Genomic DNA, 24,298 nt, shown 5'->3' with positions numbered 1-24,298 from the left:
GGCTGTTCCTTCTAGTCCTAGGCTTCCCCCTCTATCCAGACCTCTCTATATTCAATATGTTTCAATGACATCCCCTTCTCATTCTTCTAAACTCCAGCAAATACAGGTCCAAAGCCATCAAACGCTCATGCCTTAGCCTTTGCATTCATACGATTACTCTCATGAACCTCCTCTGGACTCTCTCCAATGCCAGCATATCTTTCCTTGAATAAGGGGCCCAAAACTGCTCACAATAGTCCAAGTGCAGTCTGACCAATGCTTTATAATGCCTCAGCATTACATCCTTGCTTTTGTATTCTAATCCTCTTGAAATGAATGCTAACATCGCATTTGCCTTCCTTACCACAGACTCAAACTGCAATTTAACCTTTAGGAAATCCTGCACAAGGCCTCCCAAGTCCCTCTGCACCTCTGATTTTTGAAGTTCCTCCCCATTCACAAACTACTCTATGCCTTTATTCCTTCTGCCCAAGTGCATGACTGTACACTTCCCTACATTATATTCCATCTGCCACTTCTTTGCCCATTCTCCCAAACTGTCTAAGTCCTTATGCAAGTTACCCTGCCTCATCAACACTCCCTGCCCTTCCATCTAACTTCATATCGTTTGCAAATTTAGCCACAAAACATCAATTCCTTCACCCAAATCGTTGACAAAGAAGTGCCCCAAAACCAACCCCTGTGGCACACCACTAGGCACCAGAAGCCAACCAGAAAAGGCCCCCTTTATTCTCACTCTTTGCCTCCTGCTATTCAGCCAATCTTCTATTCATTATAGTACCTTTCTTGTAATATCATTGGCTCTTATTTTGATAAGCAGCCTCGTGTGCAGCACCTTGTCAAAGGCCTTCTGAAAATCCAAATAAACAACATTCACTGACTCTTCTTTGTCTATCCTGCCTATTACTTCCTCAAAGAATTCCAACAGACTTGTCAAGCAAGACTTCCCCTTTAGAAAACCATGCTATTTTATCATATACCTCCAAATACCCCGAAACCTCACCCTTACTTAGACTCCAACATCTTTCCAACCACTGAAGTTCTTTCTTCTGCCTCCCTCCCTTCTTCATGGTGGAATGAAATTTGCCATTTTTCAGACTTTAAGAGTGCTGACTGAGGGAGCTTCCCTGAGCAACACAAAAAGGTATATTGTACCTCTTAGAAAATTGGTCTCCAAGACAGACAAAAAAAATTCTCTCTAAGATATATGAGTGAAACCAATTAAGGGCACCATTGGAGACTAGTTTTAACGCTGGTCTTAAAGGCAAGATTACATAGAATCCAAGGAGAGTTGGCTAAGCGGATACATAATTGGTGAAGCAGAGGATGATGATTGAAGCATAGCCTTCAGACTGGAGACCTGTGATAAGTAATATGCCACAGGTTTTGGGCCCAGGCCCATTGTTGTTCATCATTTATATAAACAATTTGGATGAAAATGTAATTAAGTCATTTACATACAGTAAAGTACAAGGCTTGGTTAGTAAGTCAGGAAATGGCATTAATGTAGGAGATATCAATATAATGAATAAAATTATCAAAAATTACAGGGAGCTTGATTTGCTAGGCAAGTGGGCTGAGGAATAGCAAATAGCATTCAATTAGGATAAGTATGAGGTGTAAACAACAGGAATTCTGCAGATGCTGGAAATTCAAGCAATGCACATCAAAGTTGCTGGTGAACGCAGCAGGCCAGGCAGCATCTCTAGGAAGAGGTACAGTCGACGTTTCAGGCCGAGACCCTTCGTCAGGACTAACTGAAGGAAGAGTTAGTAAGAGATTTGAAAGTGGGATGGGGAGGGGGAGATCCAAAATGATAGGAGAAGACAGGAGGGGGAGGGATGGAGCCAAGAGCTGGACAGGTGATTGGCAAAGTATGAGGTGTTGCAGTTTTAGGAAGCTAGACCAGGGTAGAACTTTCACACTGAATGGTATGACTGTGGGTGATGTTGTAGACAGAAGAACCGAAGAAAACAATTAATTCATTCCCTGGAAGTAGCATCACAGGTAGATAAGGTGATAAGGGAGGTAGTTGGCACACTGACCTTTATCAGTCAGGTCACTGACTATAAGAGTTGGGTCATTATATTGTAATTGTACTTGACCTTGGTGAAATTTCTTGGAGAATGTATGAACACTATCTCTTATTCTTTCTTTTTGGCACTGAGATGAATCTTCGAGATTAATTTATCTCAAAGATTTGGAATAATTTTTTTTTGCACTGTACTCTGCCATAAAACAAATTTCACGTCACACAAGTCAATGACAATAAAAGATACTCTGATTTTGATGGTTTTGACTACGCTGTTATATGAAAGGTGACATAATGCTGTACTAAGTGAGATGAAGGTTTGAGAGTATGTTGCCAGGATTTAAGGGCCTGAGTTATAGGGAGAGATTGGGCAGACTAGGACAGAATTCCTTAGGGCATCGGAGACTGAGGGGTGACCTTATAGACGTGTATAAAAACATGAGGGCCACAGATGCATGCACACCAAGGGAAAGGAAATCAAAAATTATAGGGCATAGGTTAAAGGTGAGAGGGGAAGGATTTAAAAGGGACCTGAGGGCAACTTCTTTACACAGTGTGTGTGTTGCATATCTGGAACAAGCTGCCAAAGGAAGTGGTTGAGGCAGAAATATTAACAATGTTTAAAAATATTTGGACAAGAAAAGCTTGGAGAGACATGGGACAAGTATGGTCAACTGCAACCTGCTTAGATGGGCATCTTGGTCAACAAGGAATTGCACCCAAGGGCCTGTTTCCATGCTGTACTACATTATGACTCTTTGACTCCATGTGTAAACTTGGGGAAGTTGTTGCATAGGTAATGAACTCATGACCAGATGACCACATGTTTCTATAGAAAAATAGGATTTAGTAATTGGAATAAAAACTATTGCCCTGGGATGCAGTTACAAGCATAAACCCAATAATGTTGTGGCTTTCAACCATTTTGAATGAAAGCCTGACCTGAGCTGACTATGCATTGCCCCACCCCAGAAACTCCTGCTGATGTCACAAGCTGCTTCTTAGGAGTTGGAGATGTCATGGAATATCCCTGACACTGATAACAACCTTCAGCCAGGGCAAATAGTCTGCCAAATGTGTTATTTATTTTATTTCTTATGTTAATCTTCTAACTCTATTATTAAAGTCTCACCGAGTCTCTGTAATCAAAATACCCCAAATTCCAGGTTGAGAACCTCTGCAGTATCGAATCTTACAGGAGGAAATAAATTTAAGTAGTACCTTTGTGAAGTATGAACAGTTCCCTTCAGCAGACACCAAAGCCACAGCACCTTTTACTGTAGGGGTAATATCACAACCATCTCCACCATCCCTGAGAGTATATGGCACTGATTTCCAGCTTTTCATTATCCAATCGTACCTTGCATCCAGTCGTTTGCCAACAATACTTAATTCTGAAATAAAACGTCATAAAAATGAGTGATGCATGTTGATGCAGACTGAATTATTTCAAAGTTCAAAGTAAATTTTATTATCAAAATACATATATGTCACCATATACAACCCTGAGATTTATTTTTCCTTATCAGTTCTATGTTTATGTCAAAAGTCAACAGGGATGGGGAGCTGAGATTACAATTAATTACCTATCATCTAGCTACCATTCTCTATGTTTAAAAACCTGCCTCTGACATGCTCCTATACTTTCCCCCCAGCACCTTAAAGTTATGACCCTGTATTAGTCATTTGCACCCTGAGGAAAAAGTCTCTGGCTATCTAGTTGAGCAATGCCTCTTAACATCTTAGGTCACTTAACCTATCATCACTCATGCTCTCTAATCCAGGCTTAATCTTGGTAATTCTCCTCTACACCCTCTAAAGCTTCCTATAATAAGACAACAAGAACTTAACATAATAGTTGAAGTATTTAATCAGAGTTTTATTGGTACTGCACCATTACCTCACAGCTCTTGAATTCAATCCCCCGACTAATGAAGGCTAACTCACCATATGCCTTCTTAACTACTCTATCGACTTGCGCTGAAACTTTGAGGAATCTATGGAAGTGAACCCTAAGGTTCCCCCGTTCCTCCATTCTGTTAAGAATCCTGTCATTAACCCTGAATTCTACCTTAAAGTTTGACCTTCCAAAGTAAATTAGTTTACACTTTTCAGGATTGAACTCCATCTGCCACTTATCAGCCCAGCTTTGCATCCTGTCAATATCTTGTAGTAATGTATAACAAGATATACATTACACCAGGGTTCCCAACCAAGGGTCCACGGACCCCTCGGTTAATGGTAGAGGTCCTTGGCATATAAAAGGTTGGGAACCCTTGTTCTACACTATCCATAACACCGGCAACCTTTGCGTCATCTGCCAGACTGACTCACCCACCCTTCCTCTTCTTCATCCAAGTAACTTATAAAAATCACAAAGAGCAGGGGTCCCAGAACAGATCCCCACAAAACAACACAAAGTACGTTCCATCTAATACTACTCTCTGCCTGCTGTGGGCACACTGACTTTGAATCGACGCAGCCAAGTTTTTCTGTATCCCATGCCTTCTGAACTTCTGAATGAATCTACCATGGGGAACCTTATCAAATGCCTTATTAAAAACCCATATTTATCGCATCCACTGCTCTGCCTTCATCGATAAGTTTTGTCCTTTCCTCAATGAATTCAATCAGGCTTGTGATTGATTCCTCACAAAGCCATGTTGACTATCCCTAATCAGACTATGTTTCTCCAAATGTTCTAAGAATCCTCTCCAATAGTTTGCCCACCAGTATTATCCCTATTACCTTTCTTGAACAAAGTAATAACATTTGCCATCTTCCAATCCTCTGGTACAACTCCTGTTGCCAATGAAGCACAAAGATCATCACCAAGAGCACATTAATTTTTTCCCTCACTTCTTATAGTAACCTGGGGTATATACAGTCCAGCCCCGAGGACTTATCTATCCTTATGTCTTTCAAAGGTTTCTTATTGTCAACATGCTCCATTATGTTAGCTTGTTAACACTGACCTGACTGAAGCAAGGTATTCATTAAGGACCTTCCCTACCTCTTCTGATTCCAGGCACATTACCCCTTTTATCCCTGATCAGTCCTACCCTCACTCTAGTCATTCATATGTGTAGAATGCTTTGAGGTTTCCTTAGTCCTACCCAACAAGACCTTCTCATGTCCACTTCTAGCTCTTATAAGTCCTGTGTTAAGCTCCTTCCTAGCTACTTTGTAACGGTACAGCGCCTATCTTGCCCTTGCTTCTTGAACCTTAAGCATGCTTCTTTCTTCTTCTTGAAAAGAAGCTCCACCTCTCTTGTCAACCATGGTTCTCCAACCCTACTATTCTTTCCCTGCCTCTATGGGACATGCTAATCCAGAACCTCATGCAATGTTCTCTAAACAATGTCCATATTTTGGTTGTGTGTTTCCACGAGTATATCCTTTCACAATTTACTCTCCCAAGTTCCTGCCTAATAGTATCATAATTCCCCCTCCCACGTTTAAATACTTTCCCATACCATCTGCTCCCATCCATCTCCAAGGCTGCGGCAAAGGTCAGGGAGTTATGGTAACTGTCTCCAAAATGTTCACCTACTGAAAGATCTGTTACCTGACAAGGTTCAGTGCCTAGTACCAGATCCTGCATGGCCTCTCCTCTAGTCAGTCTGTGGACATATTGTGTCAGGAATCCTTCCCAGACATACCTAACAAATTCCACGCCATCTAATTCATTTGCACTGAGGAGATGTCAATCAATATTAGGGAAGTTCATCATCCATGACAACAATCCTATTATTTTTACACCATTTCAAAAATCCGCCTACCAATCTGCTCCTCAGTGTCTATGTTGCTATTGCAGGTCTACAGAATACTCCCATTAGAGAGCTTCTCTCTTCCTGTTTCTAACTTTCACCTCTCCAGAACATCCTCCCGTTCTGCAGCTGATTAGCAATGGCACTCCTCCACCTCTTTTACCTCCCTCCTGTTGCTTTTGAAACATGTAAATCCTGGAATGTCTGGGAGACATTCTTGTCCTTGTGACAGTCAAGTCTACATAAAGGCCATAGCTTCGTAGTACCATGTACTAATCCATGCTCTAAGCTCATCACCCCTGTTCCTAATCCTTCTCGCATTAAAATAGACTCATTCCAACCTATCCAACTCACTGAAATCATCCCCTTGCAACTGCCCATCTTTCCTCATAGACTCTCTACAGAATGCATCTACTTTTCCAACAACTGCCCCATTCTCTGACTTATCAGTCTGGTTCCCATCCCCTTACTAAACTAGTTTAAATCCATAGCGAACCTGCCACAAGGTTAATGCCCCCTCGAGTCCAGCTGTAACCCATCCCTTTTGAACAGATCATATCTGCCCTAGAAGAGATCCCAATGATCCATAAGTCTGAAACCTATACCAGTTATTTAGCCACACATTCATTTGCCTGGTCATCCCAATCTTTCCCTCATGGTGCACAGCAGAGGCAGCAATCCAGAGATGACTAATCTTGAGGTCATTCTTTTCAGCAAACTTCCTAGTTTTCTATATTCTCTCTTCAGGACCTTATCCCTTTTCCTACCTATGTCATCGTACCAATATGTGCCTTGACATCTGACTGCTCACACTCTCTCTAAAAAATACTGCGGAACCGATCTGAAGGGTCACTGACCTTGGCACCTGGGAGGCAAAATTCTATCTGGGAGTCTCTTTCACATCCACATACTCTTCTGTCTGTTTCAGTAGCTATTGAATCTATGATCACTACAACTCTCCTCTTCTCCCCCATTTTCTTTCTGAGCCACACAGCCAGAGACCTGACTGCTGTGGCATTCATCTGCTGGTTCTCCCCCTGCCCCCTCAGCAGCGCACTTGTTATTGAGGGGAATGACCACAGGCCTATCCTGCACTGACTACTTATCTCCTTTCCCTCTCTTTGCGGTCACTGCGTTACCCCTGTCCTGCACCTTAGGTGTAACTACTTCCTTGTATCACCTGTCAATCAACTCCTCAGCCTCCTGAATGATCCAAAGAGTACCCAGCTCGAACTCCAGTTCGCTAACTCGGTCTTTAAGAATCTGCGGCTGGATGCATTTCTTGCAGGTGTGGTCGGCAGGGACACTGGAGGTCTCCCTATTTTCCCACATCCCACAAGGAGCATTTCACTGTCCTGACTGGCATTCCCACTGCTCTAACTGCAATTAGAAAGAAAGAAACTTTCTAGAAAATTACTTTAGCCTCTGCCTCTCCTCACTGAGGCATTTGCAATAAGGTAGTTGAATTGATGGTACAATTAGAAATAAATGGGAATGATTTGACAGCCAAAGCAGACATATTTACAAAGCCAAGAAACTGAACATTCCAAGACAAGAGATCATAGTAGGATAGGATGAAAGCAAGAGGATATGGTATGATGCCATTGCAATGGGAGATGGTGTTTTGCTTCAAGAAGAGTAGGTACTAAGGCACTATTACAGAGGATGAAATAGTGCAGTGTGAGAAATTATCTTGACTCAGTAGATCAGCGTGTAAAATCAATTTGGGTGAGTGCTGCCTCAAGAAGGCGACATCTATCATCAGCGATGTCTGTCATCTGGGTCATGCCCATTGTTGCTGCTATTGTCAGGCAGGAGGTCCAGAAGCCTGAAGTCCCACACCACCAAGTACAGGAACAGCCACTTCCCTACAACTATCAGGTTCTTTACCCAACCTGTAGAACCCTAACCCGACCTCATTAATGGAATACATAGAAACATAGAAAATAGGTGCAGGAGTAGGCCATTCGGCCCTTCGAGCCTGCACCGCCATTCAGTACGATCATGGCTGATCATCCAATTCAGAACCCTGTAACTGCCTTCTCTCTATACCCCATGATCCCTTTAGCCACAAGGGCCATATCTAACTCCCTCTTAAATATAGCCAATGAACTGGCCTCAACTGTTTTCTGTGGCAGAGAGTTCCACAGATTCATCACTCTCTGTGTGAAGAAGTTTTTCCTCATCTCAGTCTTAAAAGGCTTCCCCTTTATCCTCAAACTGTGACCCCTTGTTCTGGACTTCCCCAACATCGGGAACAATCTTCCTGCATCTAGCCTGTCCAATCCCTTTAGAATTTTATACTTTTCAATCAGATTCCCCATCAATCTTCTAAATTCCAGAGAGTATACGCCTAGTCGATCCAGTCTTTCATCATATGAAAGTCTTGCCATCCCAGGAATCAATCTGGTGAACCTTCTTGGTACCCCCTCTATGGCAAGAATGTCTTTCCTCAGATTAGGGGACCAAAACCGCACACAGTACTCTAGGTGTGGTCTCACCAAGGCCCTGTACAACTGCAGTAGTACCTCCCTGCTCCTGTACTCGAATCCTCTTGCTATGAATGCCAGCATACCATTCGCCTTTTTCACTGCCTGCTGTACCTGCATGCCCACTTTCAATGACTGGTGTACAATGACACCCAGGTCTCGTTGCACCACCCCTTTTCCTAATCGGCCACCATTCAGATAATAATCAGTTTTCCTGTTCTTGCCACCAAAGTGGATAACCCCACATTTATCCACATTAACTTGCATCTGCCATGAATTTTCCCACTCACCTAACCTATCCAAGTCACCCTGCATTCTCTTAGCATCCTCCTCACAGATAACACTGCCGCCCAGCTTCGTGTCATCTGCAAACTTGGATATGCTGCATTTAATTCCCTCATCTAAGTCATTAATATATATTGTAAACAACTGGGGTCCCAGCACTGACCCTTGCGGTACCCCACTAGTCACTGCCTGCCATTCTGAAAAGGTCCCGTTTATTCCCACTCTTTGCTTCCTGTCTGCCAACCAATTCTCTATCCAGATCAATACCATACCCCCAATACCGTGTGCTTTAAGTTTGCACACTAATCTCCTGTGTGGGACCTTGTCAAAAGCCTTTTCAAAATCCAAATATACCACATCCACTGGTTCTCCCCTATCCACTCTACCAGTTACATCCTCAAAAAATTATATGAGATTCGTCAGACATGATTTTCCTTTCACAAATCCATGCTGACTTGGTCCGATGATTTCACCGCTTTCCAAATGTGCTGTTGTCACATCTTTGATAACTAACTCTAGCATTTTCCCCACCACTGACGTTAGGCTAACCGGTCTATAATTCCCTGGTTTCTCTCTCCCTCCTTTTTTAAAAAGCGGGGTTACATTAGCCACCCTCCAATCCTCAGGAACTAATCCAGAATCAAAATCCAAAATTATCACTAATGCATCCACTATTTCTTGGGCTACTTCCTTAAGCACTCTGGGATGCAGACCATCTGGCCCTGGGGATTTATCTGCCTTTAATCCCTTCAATTTACCTAACACCACTTCCCTACTAACATGTATTTCCCTCAGTTCCTCCATCTCACTGGACCCTCTGTCCCCTACTATTTCCGGAAGATTACTTATGTCCTCCTTAGTAAAGACAAAAACAAAGTAGTTATTCAATTGGTCTGCCATGTCCTTGTTCCCCATGATCAATTCACCTGTTTCTGACTGTAAGCGACCTACATTTGTCTTAACCAATCTTTTTCTTTTCACATATCTATAAAAGCTTTCACCGTCAGTTTTTAAGTTCCCTGCCAGCTTTCTCTCATAATCTTTTTTCCCTTTCCTAATTAAGTCCTTTGTCTTCCTCTGCTAGACTCTGAATTTCTCCCAGTCCTCAGGTGTGCCGCTTTTTCCGGCTAATTTGTATGTTTCTTCTTTGGAATTGATACTATCCCTAATTTTCCTTGTCAGCCACGAGTGCACTACCTTCCCTAGTTTATTCCTTTGCCAAACTGGGATGAACAATTGTTGTAGTTCATCCACGCGAACTTTAAATGCTTGCCATTCCATATCCACCATCAACCCTTTAAGTATCATTTGCCAGTCTATCTTAGCTAATTCACGTCTCATACCTTCAAAGTTACCCTTCTTTGAGTTCAGAACCTTTATTTCTGAATTAACTGTATCACTCTCCATCTTAATGAAGACTGATGTATTATGGTCACTCTTAACCAAGGAGCCTCGCACGACAAGATTGCTAACTAACCCTTCCTCATTGCTCAATACCCAGTCCAGAATGGCCTGCTCCCTAGTTGGTTCTTCAACATGTTGGTTCAGAAAACTATCCCGCATACATTCCAGGAAATCCTCTTTCTCAGCACCCTTACCAATTTGGTTCACCCAATCTATATGCAGATTGAAGTCACCCATTATAACTGCTGTTCCTTTATTGCACGCATTTCTAATTTCCTGTTTAATGCCATCCCCAACCTCACTACTACTATTAGGTGGCCTGTACACAACTCCCACCAGCGTTTTCTGCCCCTTAGTGTTATGCAGCTCTACCCATATCAATCCCACATCCTCCCGGCTAATGTCCTTCCTTTCTATTGTGTTAATCTCCTCTCTAACCAGCAATGCCACCCCACCTCCTTTTCTTTCATGTCTATCCCTCCTGAATATTGAATATCCCTGAATGTTGAGCTCCCATTCTTGGTCACCCTGGAGCCATGTCTCTGTGATTCCAACTATATCATATTCATTAATAACTATCCGCACATTCAATTCATCCACCTTGTTACGAATGCTCCTTGCATTGACACACAAAGCCTTCAGGCTTGCTTTTACAACACTCTTAGCCCTTATACAATTATGTTGAAAAGTGGCCCTTTTTGATTTTTGCCCTGGATTTACCAGCCTGCCACTTTTACTTTTCACCTTACTACTTTTTGCTTCTACCCTCATTTTACACCCCTCTATCTCTCTGCACTTGTTCCCATCCCCCTGCCACAGTAGATTAAATCCTCCTGAACAACAGTAGCAAACGCTCCCCTTAGGACATTGTTTCCAGTCCAGCCCAGGTGCAGACTGACCTGTTCGCACCGGTCCCACCTCCTTCAGAACTGGTTCCAATGCCCCAGAAATTTGAATCCCTCCCCCTTGCATCATTTTTCAAGTCACGTATTCATCTGAAATATCCTCCTATTTCTACTCTGACTAGCACGTGGCACTGGTAGGAATCCAGAGATTATTACCTTTGTGGTCCTACTTTTTAGTTTATCTCCTAACTCCCTAAATTCACCTTGTAGGACCTCATCCCGTTTTTTACCTATATCATTGACTGCAGACCATCTCTTGCACTACTATGGGCTTGTCTCTGTTTCCCTTTTGCACTACGGCCTTATTTTGGTACAGTTTTTTCCTTTCTTTCTTAATAGTCTTGTATAATTTATATATTGAAAATCTGGCTGAGTGATGTCATAACAACAACCTCTCACTCAAGGTCTGCAAGGCCAAGGAGCTGGTTATAGACTGCAGGGGAAGGAAACCAGAGGCCCATGAGCCAGTCTTCATCAGAAGATCAGAGGTGGGGAGGATTACCACTTTAAATTCTTAGAATTTACTATTTCAGAGGACCTACCCAGCACATAAGTACAATTACAAAGAAAGCACAGCAGCGCCTCTAATTTCCTTAGGAGTTTGTGTAGATTTGCATTAGGGTCCAAAACTTTGACATACTTCTGTAAATGTGTAGTGGAGAGTATATTGACTGACTGCATCACAGCCTGGTATGGAAACACCAATGCCCTTAAACAGAAAATCCTACAAAAATTAATGGATACTTTGGCCTAGTCCATCACAGTAAATCCCTACCAATCATTGAACACATCTACATCAAATGCTGTCACAGGAAAGCAGCATCTATCATCAGCGATCCCAAAGACCCAGGACATGCTCTCTTCTTGCTGCTGCAATTAGGAAGAGGGTACAAGAACTTCAGGACTCACACCAACAGGTTCAGGAACAGTTACTACTCCTCAACCATCAGGCTCTTGAACCAAAGGGACTTCACTGAACTTCATTTGCCAATCATTGAAATGGTTCCATAACCAATGGACTCAACTGTCAAGGACTCTTCATCTCATGTTCCTGATATTTATAGCTTATTTATTTATTATTATTGTTTTTTCTTTATGCATTTACACAGTTTGTTGTCTTCTACACTCTGGTTGAACGCCCAGTTGGGCCGTCTTTCATTGATTCTGTTATAGTTATTATTCCATAGATTGGATCTCCTGTTAGGAAACAAATTAGGGCAAGTGACAGAAGTCTGTGTAGGGGAGCACTTTGGTTCCAGTGATTATAACACCATGAGTTTCAATTTGATCATGGACAAGGATAGATCTGGTCCTAGGGTTGAGGTTCTGAACTGGAAGAAGGCCAAATTTGAAGAAATGAGAAAGGATCTAAAAAGCGTGGATTGGGACAGGTTGTTCTCTGGCAAGGATGTGATTGGTAGGTGGGAAGCCTTCAAAGGGGAAATTTTGAGAGTGCAGAGTTTGTATGTTCCTGTCAGGATTAAAGGCAAATTGAATAGAAATAAGGAACCTTGGTTCTCAAGGGATATTGCAACTCTGATAAAGAAGAAGAGAGAGTTGTATGAAATGTATAGGAAACAGGGGGTAAATCAGGTGCTTGAGGAGTATAAGAAGTGCAAGAAAATACTTAAGTAAGAAATCAGGAGGGCAAAAAGAAGACATGAGGTTGCCTTGGCAGTCAAAGTGAAGGATAATCCAAAGAGCTTTTACAAGTATATTAAGAGCAAAAGGATTGTAAGGGATAAAATTGGTCCTCTTGAAGATCAGAGTGGTCGGCTTTGTGCGGAACCAAAGGAAATGGGGGAGATCTTAAATAAGTTTTTTTGCGTCTGTATTTACTAAGGAAGCTGGCATGAAATCTATGGAATTGAGGGAATCAAGTAGTGAGACCATGGAAACTGTACAGATTGAAAAGGAGGAGGTGCTTACTGTCTTGAGGAAAATTAAAGTGGATAAATCGCCAGGACCTGACAGAGTGTTCCCTCGGACCTTGAAGGAGACTAGTGTTGAAATTGCGGGGGCCCTGGCAGAAATATTTAAAATGTCGCTGTCTACGGGTGAAGTGCCCGAGGATTGGAGAGTGGCTCATGTTGTTCCGTTGTTTAAAAAAGGATCGAAAAGTAATCCGGGAAATTATAGGCCGGTGAGTTTAACGTCAGTAGTAGGTAAGTTATTGGAGGGAGTACTAAGGGACAGAATCTACAAGCATTTGGATGGACAGGGGCTTATTAGGGAGAGTCAACATGGCTTTGTGCCTGGTAGGTCATGTTTGACCAATCTGTTGGAATTTTTCGAGGAGGTTACCAGGAAAGTGGATGAAGGGAAGACAGTGGATATTGTCTACATGGACTTCAGTAAAGCCTTTGACAAGGTCCTGCATGGGAGGTTAGTTAGGAAAATTCAGTCGCTAGGTATACATGGAGAGGTGGTAAATTGGATTAGACATTGGCTCAATGGAAGAAGCCAGAGAGTGGTGGTAGAGAATTGCTTCTCTGAGTGGAGGCCTGTGACTAGTGGTGTGCTACAGGGATCAGTGCTGGGTCCATTGCTATTTGTCATCTATATCAATGATCTGGATGATAATGTGGTAAAATGGATCAGCAAGTTTGCTGATGATACAAAGATTGGAGGTGTAGTAGACAGTGAGGAAGGTTTTCAGAGCCTGCAGAGGGACTTGGACCAGCTGGAAAATTGGGCTGAAAAATGGCAGATGGAGTTTAATACAGACAAGTGTGAGGTATTGCACGTTGGAAGGACAAACCAACGTAGAACATACAGGGTTAATGGTAAGGCACTGAGGAGTGCAGTGGAACAGAGGGATCTGGGAATACAGATACAAAATTCCCTAAAAGTGTCGTCATAGGTAGATAGGGTCGTAAAAAGAGCTTTTGGTACATTGGCCTTTATTAATCAAAGTATTGAGTATAAGAGCTGGAATGTTATGATGAGGTTGTATAAGGCATTGGTGAGGCCGAATCTGGAGTATTGTGTTCAGTTTTGGTCACCAAATTACAGGAAGGATATAAATAAGGTTGAAAGAGTGCAGAGAAGGTTTACAAGGATGTTGCCGGGACTTGAGAAACTCAGTTACAGAGCAAGGTTGAATAGGTTAGGACTTTATTCCCTGGAGCGTAGAAGAATGAGGGGAGATTGGATAGAGATATATAAAATTATGATGGGTATAGATAGAGTGAATGCAAGCAAGCTTTTTCCACTGAGGCAAGAGGAGAAAAAAACCAGAGGACATGGGTTAAGGGTGAGGGGGGAAAAGTTTAAAGGGAACATTAGGGGGGGCTTCTTCACACAGAGAGTGGTGGGAGTATGGAATGAGCTGCCAGACGAGGTGGTAAATGCGGGTTCTTTTTTAACATTTAAGAATAAATTGGACAGATACATGGATGGGAGGTGTATGGAGGGATATGGTCCGTGTGCAGGTCAGTGGGACTAGGCAGAAAATGGTTCGGCACAGCCAAGAAGGGCCAAAGGGCCTGTTTCTGTGCTGTAGTTTCTATGGTTCTATGGTTCTATTTGTTGAGGATGCTCACAAGAAAGAGTTATATATGGTGGCAGTAAATGTAGTTTGAAAATAAACTTTACTTTGAACTTTGTGCATTGTCAATACCTAAATGCCTGTGTTGCTGCTACAATCACATTTTTCATTATACTTGAACTTCACTGGACTTGTACACATGGAAATAAAGTCAGGTTATTTATTATTAACTTCATAATAAATAGCAAGAGAAAGAAGTCACTGGTGGGAATATGTACTGATAAACAATTGCTATCAGGAAGAGGCACTTAATTCCAGGTGCCTTCTCTACTTTACAGTAAGACCTTGGTTGATCTTATTGTAACCTCAGCTCTGTACTCATGTTCACCTGTAGTGACATTTCACCCACTTGCTTAACTATCTCCCATTACCTTAAAATATTAAAGGAATTTGCTTCCACCCCTCCTTGTCCAAGAACATAATTGGCATGCCATTTACCAACAGTTTAATATATCATTGCAAGCACTGACCGATTTCTGGACTTTTGTAACCGAAAAGTAGCCTTATGGTCAGAATTTCTATTGGGAACATAATGGATAAACCAGCAGATTTCATGGAGGAAATAAACTTCCAGTTGAAGGGTAATGAAAGAAATGCTACAGAATAATACAAGTTTAGTCTGGAACAAGGGAAGAAGGGAAAATAAGCAGCTGAAAGTCCTAGACCTTGAGAGAAAAAAATGCATCATTGCATTGTTGAGAAAGAGATGTCTCCAGGTGGCTAAACTCATTTTGGTAGCAGACGAAAAGCAATCATACACAGTATATTGGTGACAGATCTACTATATCAGGGGAATGGTTGGGGAAGAAAGTAAGAAATTGATAGGAAACTAAGTCTTAAAGGTAGAAGCAAGGAAACTATGAAATAGCTTATCGGAAGCAATGGGTATTGACAAACAGAGTGCTAGGATTGGGTAAGTTATCAAGGGAAATGAAAAATCTTTTGTGCAGAGATGGAGTGAAACTGCAAATCCCAGTGCAATTTAAACAAGGTGAACTGAAAAAAAATTACATTACAATGTATGAAACATGAGCAGCAAGACATCTGAAATATGAAAGTTTTTTATGCTTTAAATTATTCCATAAAAATTTTGAATTAATGTTACATGGATTGAAGTTGTAAGGGAAAGATAGCTCCTGAATATATGTAAACACTTGTCATTCTAAAAACAAATAGCATTTTCATTATTGAAGTTATTGTATCAGTTAGCTATGCCTTAACTATTTCAATAACTTAGAATGAGTTGGGATGAGATGTTTAGTTTTCTAAATTTAATGAGCTTTTATAATGCACTCAATTTAATGTTTTTACTTATAGTCTATAGAATAATAGGATAATGAAAATATGGGGGCGATCTTAAATGGATTTTTTTTTTTGCATCTGTATTTACTTGAGAGATGGACTAAAGTCTATAGAACTGAGGTTGTATAGTAGTTAGCACAATGCTTTACGGTACCAGCAACTGGGGTTCAATTCCTACAGCTGCCTATCAAGAGTTTGTACGTTTTCCCAGTAACTGTGTAGGTTTCCTCCAGGTGCTCTGTTTTTCTCTCACAGTCTAAAGATGAACTGGTGGAATGGCAGAGTAGACTCGATGGGCTGAATGGCCTAATTCTCCTCCTATGTCTTATGGTCAGATGGTTGGATTACACCTGAACCCAAGGGGGAGCAATATCCTTGTGGGCAGGTTTGCTAAAGTTGTTGGGGAGGGTTTAAATTAATTTGGCAAGGGGATGGGAACCAGATAGGGCAGAGGATAGGGCAGTTGCTGTACAAGTAAGTGCAGTGTGTCGTGAGACAGTGAGGCTAAAATTCCAGTCAGTAGGATGAGTTGAAGTGTAACATGGAGGCAAGATTCAAGATTCAAGATTCAAAAACTTTATTGTCATTCTAACCGTACATCAGCTCTGTAGGGCAGAATGAGACAGCGTTTCCCAGGAGCAGTGCAATCATAACATAACAAACGCAACACTAAATAAGAAACTTAACGATAAATAGTAAAACACAACAGCCACATGTCAGTTATAATCAAGTTATAAGTGTTCAGTGCAAGTTAAAAGTGTCCAAAGCAGAGTCAGGTAGAGCAGCTATTTAGCAGTCTGACTGCCTGTGGGAGGAAGCTGTTTCATAGCCTTGTGGTTTTAGTTTTGATGCTCCTGTAACGTTTGTCTGATGGCAGAAGAACAAACAGTTCATGGAGAGGGTGTGAGGGGTCTTTAATGACGGACCGTGTCTTCTGGAGGCATTGACTCCGAAAGAGGTCTTGGACAGAAGGTAGGGAGACCCCAGTAACCTTCTCTGCTCCCCTAACCACCCTCTGCAAGGCTTTTTTGTCAAAAGCAAAATTGAAAAGGGTGATGATTGCAGGACTAAAGGTGCTTTATATTTTAATGCACACAGTATACAGAATAAAGTAGATGATCTTGTAGCGTACTTAGAGATTGGCAGGTATGACATTGTGGGCATCACTGAGTCATAGCTGAAAGATGATCATAGTTGGGGGCTTAACATCCAAGGAAACACATTGTATCAAAAAGTCAAGCAAGAAGGCAGAGGGGGTGGCGTGGCTCTGTTTGTAAAAAAATGAAATCAAGTCCTTAGAAAGAGGTGACAAAGGATTGGAAGATGTAAAAATTGTTGTGGGTAGGGTTAGGAAACTGCAAGGGTAAAAAGACCCTGATGGGAGTCATATACAGGCCTTCAAACAGTTGGGTATGTGGGATACAAATTACAATGGGAGACAGAAGAAGCATGTAAAAATGGCAATGTTACGATAGTCATGGGGGATTTCAATATGTAGGTAGATTGGGAAAATCCAGTTGGTGCTGGATTCCAAGAGTGGGAATTTGTAGAATGCTTACGAGATGGCTTTTTAGAGCAACTAGTGGTTGAGCCCACTAGGAGAAAGGCAATTCTGGAGTGGATGCTGTGTAAAGAACCAGACTTGATTAGGGAGCTCAAGGTAAAGGAACCCTAAGAATATAAAAGCAAGGATGTAATGTTGACTACATAATAAAAGCATGGATGTAATGTTGAGAATTTATAAGGCACTGCTGAGACCTCACTTGGAGAAATGTGAGCAGTTTTGGGTCTCTTCATGTGCTGACATTGGAGAGGGTTCAAAGGAGGTTCACTAAAATGGTTTTGGTATTGAAAGGCTTATCATACAAGGGGTACTTGATGGCTCTGGGCCTGTACTCACTGGAATTCAGAAAAATGAGGGGGAATTTCATCGAAACCTATCGAAAATTGAAAGACCTCAATAAAGTGAATGTGGAGAGGATATTTCCTATGGTGGGGGAACCTAAGACCAGAGGACACAGCCTCAGAACAGAGGAACATCCATTTAGAATGGAGATGAAGAGAAATTTCTTTAACCAAAGTGAGATGAATCTGTGGAATTTGTTGCCAAAGGCAGCTGTGGAGGCCAAGTCATTGGGTATTTGTAAGGCAGAGGTTGATAGTTTCTTTATTAGTCGGGGCAAGAAGGGACAAGGGGAGAAGGCAGGAGATTGGAGCTGAGAGGGAATTGGATCAGCCATGATGAAATGGTGGAGCAAACTCAATGGGCCAAATGGCCTAATTCTACTCTTATATCTTATGGGCTTATGGACTTAAGGAACCCTTTAGAGGAAGTGATCATAATATGATAGAATTCACCCTGCAGTTTGAGAGGGAGAAGTTAAAATCAGATTTATGGAGTAAAGGGGATTACAGAAGCATGAGAGAGGAGCTGGCCAAAGGTTTGATTGGAAGAGGATACTAGCAGGAATGACTGTAAAACAGCAATGCTGGAGTTTCTGGGAGCAATTCAGAAGGCACAGGATAGATACATCCCAAAGAAGTATTCTAAAGGGAGGATGAACAACTATGGATGACAAGGGAAGTCAAAGACAGCATAAAAACAAACGAGAGTGTCAGGCAGCAGAAGTGAGTGTAGCTGCTATTACTAAAGAGAAGGTCCTTGGGAAACTGAAAGGTCTGAAGGTAGATAAGTCACCTGGACCAGATGGACTACACCCCAGGGTTCTGAAAGGTAGCTGAAGAGATTGTGGAGTCTTTAGTAATGATCTTTCAAGAATCATTAGATTCTGGAATGGTTCTGGAGGGTAGGAAAATTGCACATATCACTTCACTCTTTAAGAAGGGAGGGAGGCAGAAGATGGAAATTATAGGCCTGCTAGCCTGACAGTGTTTGGGAATATGTTGGGGTCCATTATTAAAGATGAGGGTTAGGGTACTTGGAGGCACGTGATAAAATAGGCCAATGTCGGCATGGTTTTCCTAAGGGTAAACCTTGCCTGACAAATCTGTTGGAATTCTTTGAGAAAATATCAAGCAAGATAGACAAAAGGGAGTCAGTGGATGTTGTTTACTTGGATTTTCAAAGGTCTTTGATAAGGTGCCACACATTAGTCTACAAGACAAAATCAGAGCCCATGGAATTATGGGAAAGGTACTAGCATGGACAGACGGGCAGGAGGCAAAGAGTGGCAATAAATGGGGCCTTTTTTGCTCGGCTGTGTGTGATTAATGGCACTATGCGTTGGAACTGCTTCTGTACATGTTATATGTCATTCATTCATAGTGTATGGGAGTGTATGGTCATGTACTTTGGTAGACGGAGTAAAGGCGAAGACTGTTTTCTAAACAGGGAGAAAATTCAGAAATTAGAGATGCAAAGGGTCTTGAGAATCCTTCTACAGGATTCCCTAAAGGTTAACTTGCAGATTGAGTCAGTGTTAAGGAAGGCAAATTGAATGTTAGCAATCATTTCAAGAGGACTAGAACATAAAAGCAAGGATGTAGTTTTGGGACCCTTATCTAAAAAAAGATGAGGGTCCAGAGGTTGTTCAGGAGAATGATTCTGAGAATGAAAGGGTTAACGTATGAGGAGAGTTGGATGTTTCCGGACCTAAACTTGCTGGAGTTTAGAAGAATGAATGGGATCTTATTGAAATCTATAAAATATTGAAAGGCCTATATAAGATAGATGTGGAGAGGATGTTTCCTATAGTGGAGGAGTCTAGGACCAAGGGCACTGCCTCAGAATAGAAGGATGTCCATTTAGAACAGAGATAAGGAGGAATTTTTTTAGCCAGAGTGTAGTGAACCTGTGGAATTCTTTCCCACAGATGGCTAAGGAGGCTAAGTCATTGAGTATATTTAAAGCAGAGGCTGATAGTTTCTTGATTACTCATGGCATCAAAGGTTACAGGAGAAGGCAGGAGAATAGGGTTGAGAGGGATAGTAAATCAGTCATGATGGAATGGCATGGCAGACTCAATGGGCTGAGTGGCCTAACTCTGCTCCTACAGTATGATGTCTCATGGTCTGTGTCTGTGCTGTAGTGCTCTACCACTCTTTAAAAAGTTAAAACTGTCAAAATCTTTCAATTATTTCAGTGCCAAATAATTATGAACATTCAACATAAGCACTTCAGTCCATAAAGTGTATGTTATACCTGCTGAAGTGAAAACGACTTGAGAGAATCCACAGTTGAGCCCCTGACATCTCCAGGAATAGAAGACAGCAGGGATCCAGTTACCCAGAGCAAACACAGGAACTGGTACAAAATGAAGTCGAGAAAGCAAGTCCTTAATTCGCTCGATGTCCTTCACTCTGTGGTGAATATAACAATGCTAAGAATGTAGTCATCATGTATTGGTAATTTGATCAGGCTCAAAAGTCATTGTTATTACATTGAGTGGCCATTTTACACTTTTTAAACAGCAAAATATACATCTAAGCTAAACAAAAAATCTTAATAACAATTAAGTGACTAGCAAATCTATGTAATTAATTATTTTAACAATTATTTCAGGATTTGGATTATGTTAGCAAAGTAAGACAGAAACAAAGATACATTCACTGGGAAATGGAGAAGAACAAAAAGTACAAAGGATGTACACGTACAACAGGTACACAACATTCATATTTCCAGTAACTTTAGCTGCAGACGAAATTGCCATCATCTTGCCAAGAAACATTTTGTTAAAGTGTGTAAGGTGAGAGGTAGGATAAGTAAAGCAGAATTGTTAATCAAGCTTATTTTTAAACTTTGTGGAAGTTCTTTCCCCTGTGTATTTCTTCATTATCGATCCACCAAACAAATACATTTATCAAACTTTACAATTAATCGTTAGACAATTAAGATACCTGAAAATCTTTACAATTCAGCATCTGCAACAGAAGGATTTTATATGGTTCTTTTTATTTGTAAACCCAAACAGTCATTTCAGGACACCAGTAAAGTCCCAGTGTTATTGATATACAGTATGCAATACAGTATATCATTCCAACTGTGACAAGAAAGAACCTATTCCAAATATAATAACCTCTTTCATGGCATGTTGGCTAACACTATATATTTTTTCCTCTCATATCCCTTTTCATATCTGCCTTTCCATTCAATTGTTCTGATATTTCCCTCTTTGTGAATATATCTTACTCTAATCTGTGTGTGATGAAGCCCTAGATGAATATTTTTCTTTATTAAAGAAAATGGAATTTATTGCAACAAAGTATCTGCTGGAAGAACTCAGTGAGGTGAGCAACATCAGTGGGAGGAAAGGAATTGTTGATGTTTTGAGTCAAAATATGCATCAGTCCCAATCCATCTTAGCTTTCTCAAACATTGAGGAAAGGTGTCTGGAACTGAAGATGAGGAAATCTTCATTCCCATCAGAAGTGGAACACATGCTAAGATCGAGAAGAATTGATGGAAGGATATTATTGTTCCCATTTTATTTGAGGGAACTAAAGTGTATCAACATTAAAAAAAACTGAGGAGCAGGAGTCTCAAAAGCTACTCCCGTCCCTTCCAGGGGTTTCCAACCCAGGGTCCATGAACCCTTTGCTTATTGGTATTCATCCATGGCATAAAAAAGGTTGGGAACCCCTGCTTTAGACCATCTCAAAACACCACATCCTTCCCAAGATATTCCTACTAATCAACTTGCTAATGGGTCCTTACCCTTCTGTTTTTCCATTAATTATTTATCCCCATCGCTTTTCTCATTGCTAAAAAAAACACCAAGCTAATGTAAATGCCTGAAAGCAGTTAATGATAAATTTGCTTCTCCCTAAATTTAATGCAAATAAGAATCCTGTTGAATTTCCAGAAGTGTGAAATTAAAAATGCTATGACTATAAAATTGTGTTTCATACAGTATGGAAATAGTATTGCATTCAAATTAAAAAGTATGTTGAATTCATCGGGACTGAAACACTGAATGCAGAATCAGGAAAACCAGGGGAACTGTAGAAACTAAAGAACATGACAGTCAATATGAAGAAAAGGAGAAATTTACATCAGTTTGTAGCCATAAAGCAAAGAGTGATCTTGCTATACAAGACAACTATAAGCATACATCTGTTGTCAGAATATTATTTCTCTGAAACATCCTCACAGAATCTGTTGAATGTGGAGACAAACAAGCAGAGATGGAAATCTGCAAGACCATGACCAATTTAGCTCAACTTGATCAAAAGCAACTGAGATCTGGTAGTTTATAGAAGGCACAGAACATAGCAAGAGTGACAAGGATCACACATAAAGCTTGAAATAAAGTTACATAGGTAGCAGAAAATGAGTAAGCGCTCTGTCTCAAAACACATTAAAGTATTGTCAAATAGTTTGACCTCAACCTGATTGTTTCTAACAATGGACCTCCTAACAGGAATTAACTAGTTGCAGGTGGAGCTGGACAATTGGAAGATACAGTAAATGTATAGCATTATGGGATCAGTACCAGGATCAGGGCAAATAGCAGGTCACTTCAACATGATGGAGGATGGTTTAACATTGATGGTGTGTCTCAACATGTATTCACCCAAGCACCAACGATTCAACTTTGGGGAGGATATGCATTTAATGCAGTGGTCTTCACTTGATTTGGAAGATTTGTTGAAGGTGGCAGAGCAGGAGAGAAACAATAAAAGCTGTAAGTCATAAATGAATAGACATGGAGTCATACAGTAATATAGCATAGAAACAGGCTCTTCAGCCCCTCTGATCCATGTGGACCACAGCAGTCTCCCTGCTAGTCCCAGTTCCCTGCAATTGGCCCATAACATAAGAAATAGGAGCAGGAATAGGCCTTCTGGCCTGCCGAGCCTGCTCTACCATTCAATAAGATCATGGATGATCTGGCCATGGACTTATCTCCACATACCTGCCTTTTCCTCATCACCCTTAATTCCCCTACTATGCAAAGCCACCAAGCCCTTCCCCTCCATGTACTTATTCAAATGCCTCTTAAACGTTGCCACGGTATCCACTTCAACCACTTCTTCTGGCAGCTCATTCCAAGTTCTCACTACCCTCTGTGTAAAGAAACTACCTCTCAGGTATCTTTTAAATCTCTCCCCTCTTTTATTGTTCTTGTCCCATCTAATTTTAGACTTCCCAACTCTGGGGGAAAAACTATGACCATCTATCTTATCCTTATCATGATTTTAAACTACTACGAGGTCTCCCCTAATTCTTCTCCACTCCCTGGAATAAGTACGCATCATAGACAATCTCGCCCTCTATCTCAGGCCATCTAGTCCAGGCAGAATCCTCATAAATCTCTTCTGCACCCTCTCCAGCTTGACAATGTCTTTTTCTATAAGAGGATAACTGAAACTGTACACAATGCTCAAAGTGCTGTTAGACCAGTGACTTCCATAACTGCAACATATTGTCCTGACTCATAAACATGATGGCCTGACTGATGAAGGCCAACATGCTAAACACCTTCTTCACTACCCTGCCTATTGTATGACACATTTCAGCAAACTGTGCACTTGTACTGCCAGGTGTCTCTGTTCTACAACACTCACCAGTGCCCTGCTAATCACTGTGTAGGTCCTATCTTGGTTTGAAGGTCCAAAATCTTCATTCAGAGTCACCTAAATTGAAATCCATCTGCCATTCCATCACTCTTCCTACCATCAGGCTAATTCTGAATCCATCTTGCTAGCTCCCCCTGAATCCATGTGTCCTAACCTTCCAGATCAACCTGCTATGCAGGACTTTGTCAAGGGCTGACAAAGTCCAAATGAACAACATCCACTACCCTACCATTATACATTTTCTTATACCTCTTCAGAAAACTCAGAAGTTTCCTCAGACATGACCTCCTATGCACAAAACCATGCTGATTATCCCTAATTAAGCTTTAACTATCCAAGTGATGGTAGACCTTGTCCCTCAGAGTTCCCTCCAGTAATATTCTTACAGCTCAAGTCAGGATCATCAGCCTGTAGATATCTGACCTGTCCTTGCTACCCTTGAACAATTGAAAAACATTAACTGGTGTTCAGTCCTCTGGAACTTTGCTGGTGGCTAATGATGAAGCAATTATCTCTATAAGGGCTTTCCCGATTTCCTATCTGGCCTGGAGTGCACTTGGTCAGGTCCTGAGGGTTTGCACACCTTAATGTGCTTCAAAGGTGCAAATACCTCCTTCCCCATAATATATATGTGTTTCAAGACCTCTCTACTTATTACCTTCATTTTCTTGGCATGAAGAAAGGTACACATTAAAAATCTTGGCCATTTCTTACAGCTCCAGGCATAAGTCTTTAAGAGGACCTCGCCTCTTCCTAGTCAATCTTTTACAGTTAATGTAACTGAAGAACCTCTTAGGATTATCTTCAACCCTGCCTGCCAAATCCATCTCGTACCCTCTTTTTGCCCTCCAGATCCTGAATCTCAGGGTTGTATACGGTGACATATAGTGTATGTACTTTAATAAATTTATTTTGAACTTTCAACTTCCCTCTTAAGCTTTTTATATATTTGTCAAGGAATTCATTTGTATCACGGTGACCAAAAGTGATATACGCTTTCTTCTTTTTCCTGACTAGAGACT

At 41.3% G+C, this 24,298-nt stretch overlaps 1 protein-coding gene across 1 annotated transcript in view; it reads right to left on the bottom strand.

The window, feature by feature from the left end:
• The window catches only part of si:dkey-256h2.1 (uncharacterized protein LOC337520 homolog), a 203,331-nt gene that overhangs the window by 154,934 nt on the left and 24,099 nt on the right, over nucleotides 1-24,298 (bottom strand). Inside the window, exons 2-3 of the mRNA XM_063043813.1 lie at nucleotides 19,900-20,057; nucleotides 3,254-3,426 (exon numbers count right to left, since the gene is read on the bottom strand). Coding sequence (XP_062899883.1) covers nucleotides 3,254-3,426; nucleotides 19,900-20,057 — 331 coding nt within the window. The remainder of the gene's footprint in view (nucleotides 1-3,253; nucleotides 3,427-19,899; nucleotides 20,058-24,298) is intronic.

Source organism: Mobula hypostoma, chromosome 3 (genome assembly GCF_963921235.1).
Source record: "Mobula hypostoma chromosome 3, sMobHyp1.1, whole genome shotgun sequence".
In the NCBI taxonomy this organism is placed as follows: Eukaryota; Metazoa; Chordata; class Chondrichthyes; order Myliobatiformes; family Myliobatidae; genus Mobula; species Mobula hypostoma.
Note: the sequence above shows the minus strand (reverse complement) of the source record. Positions and strands in the feature narration are given on the sequence as shown.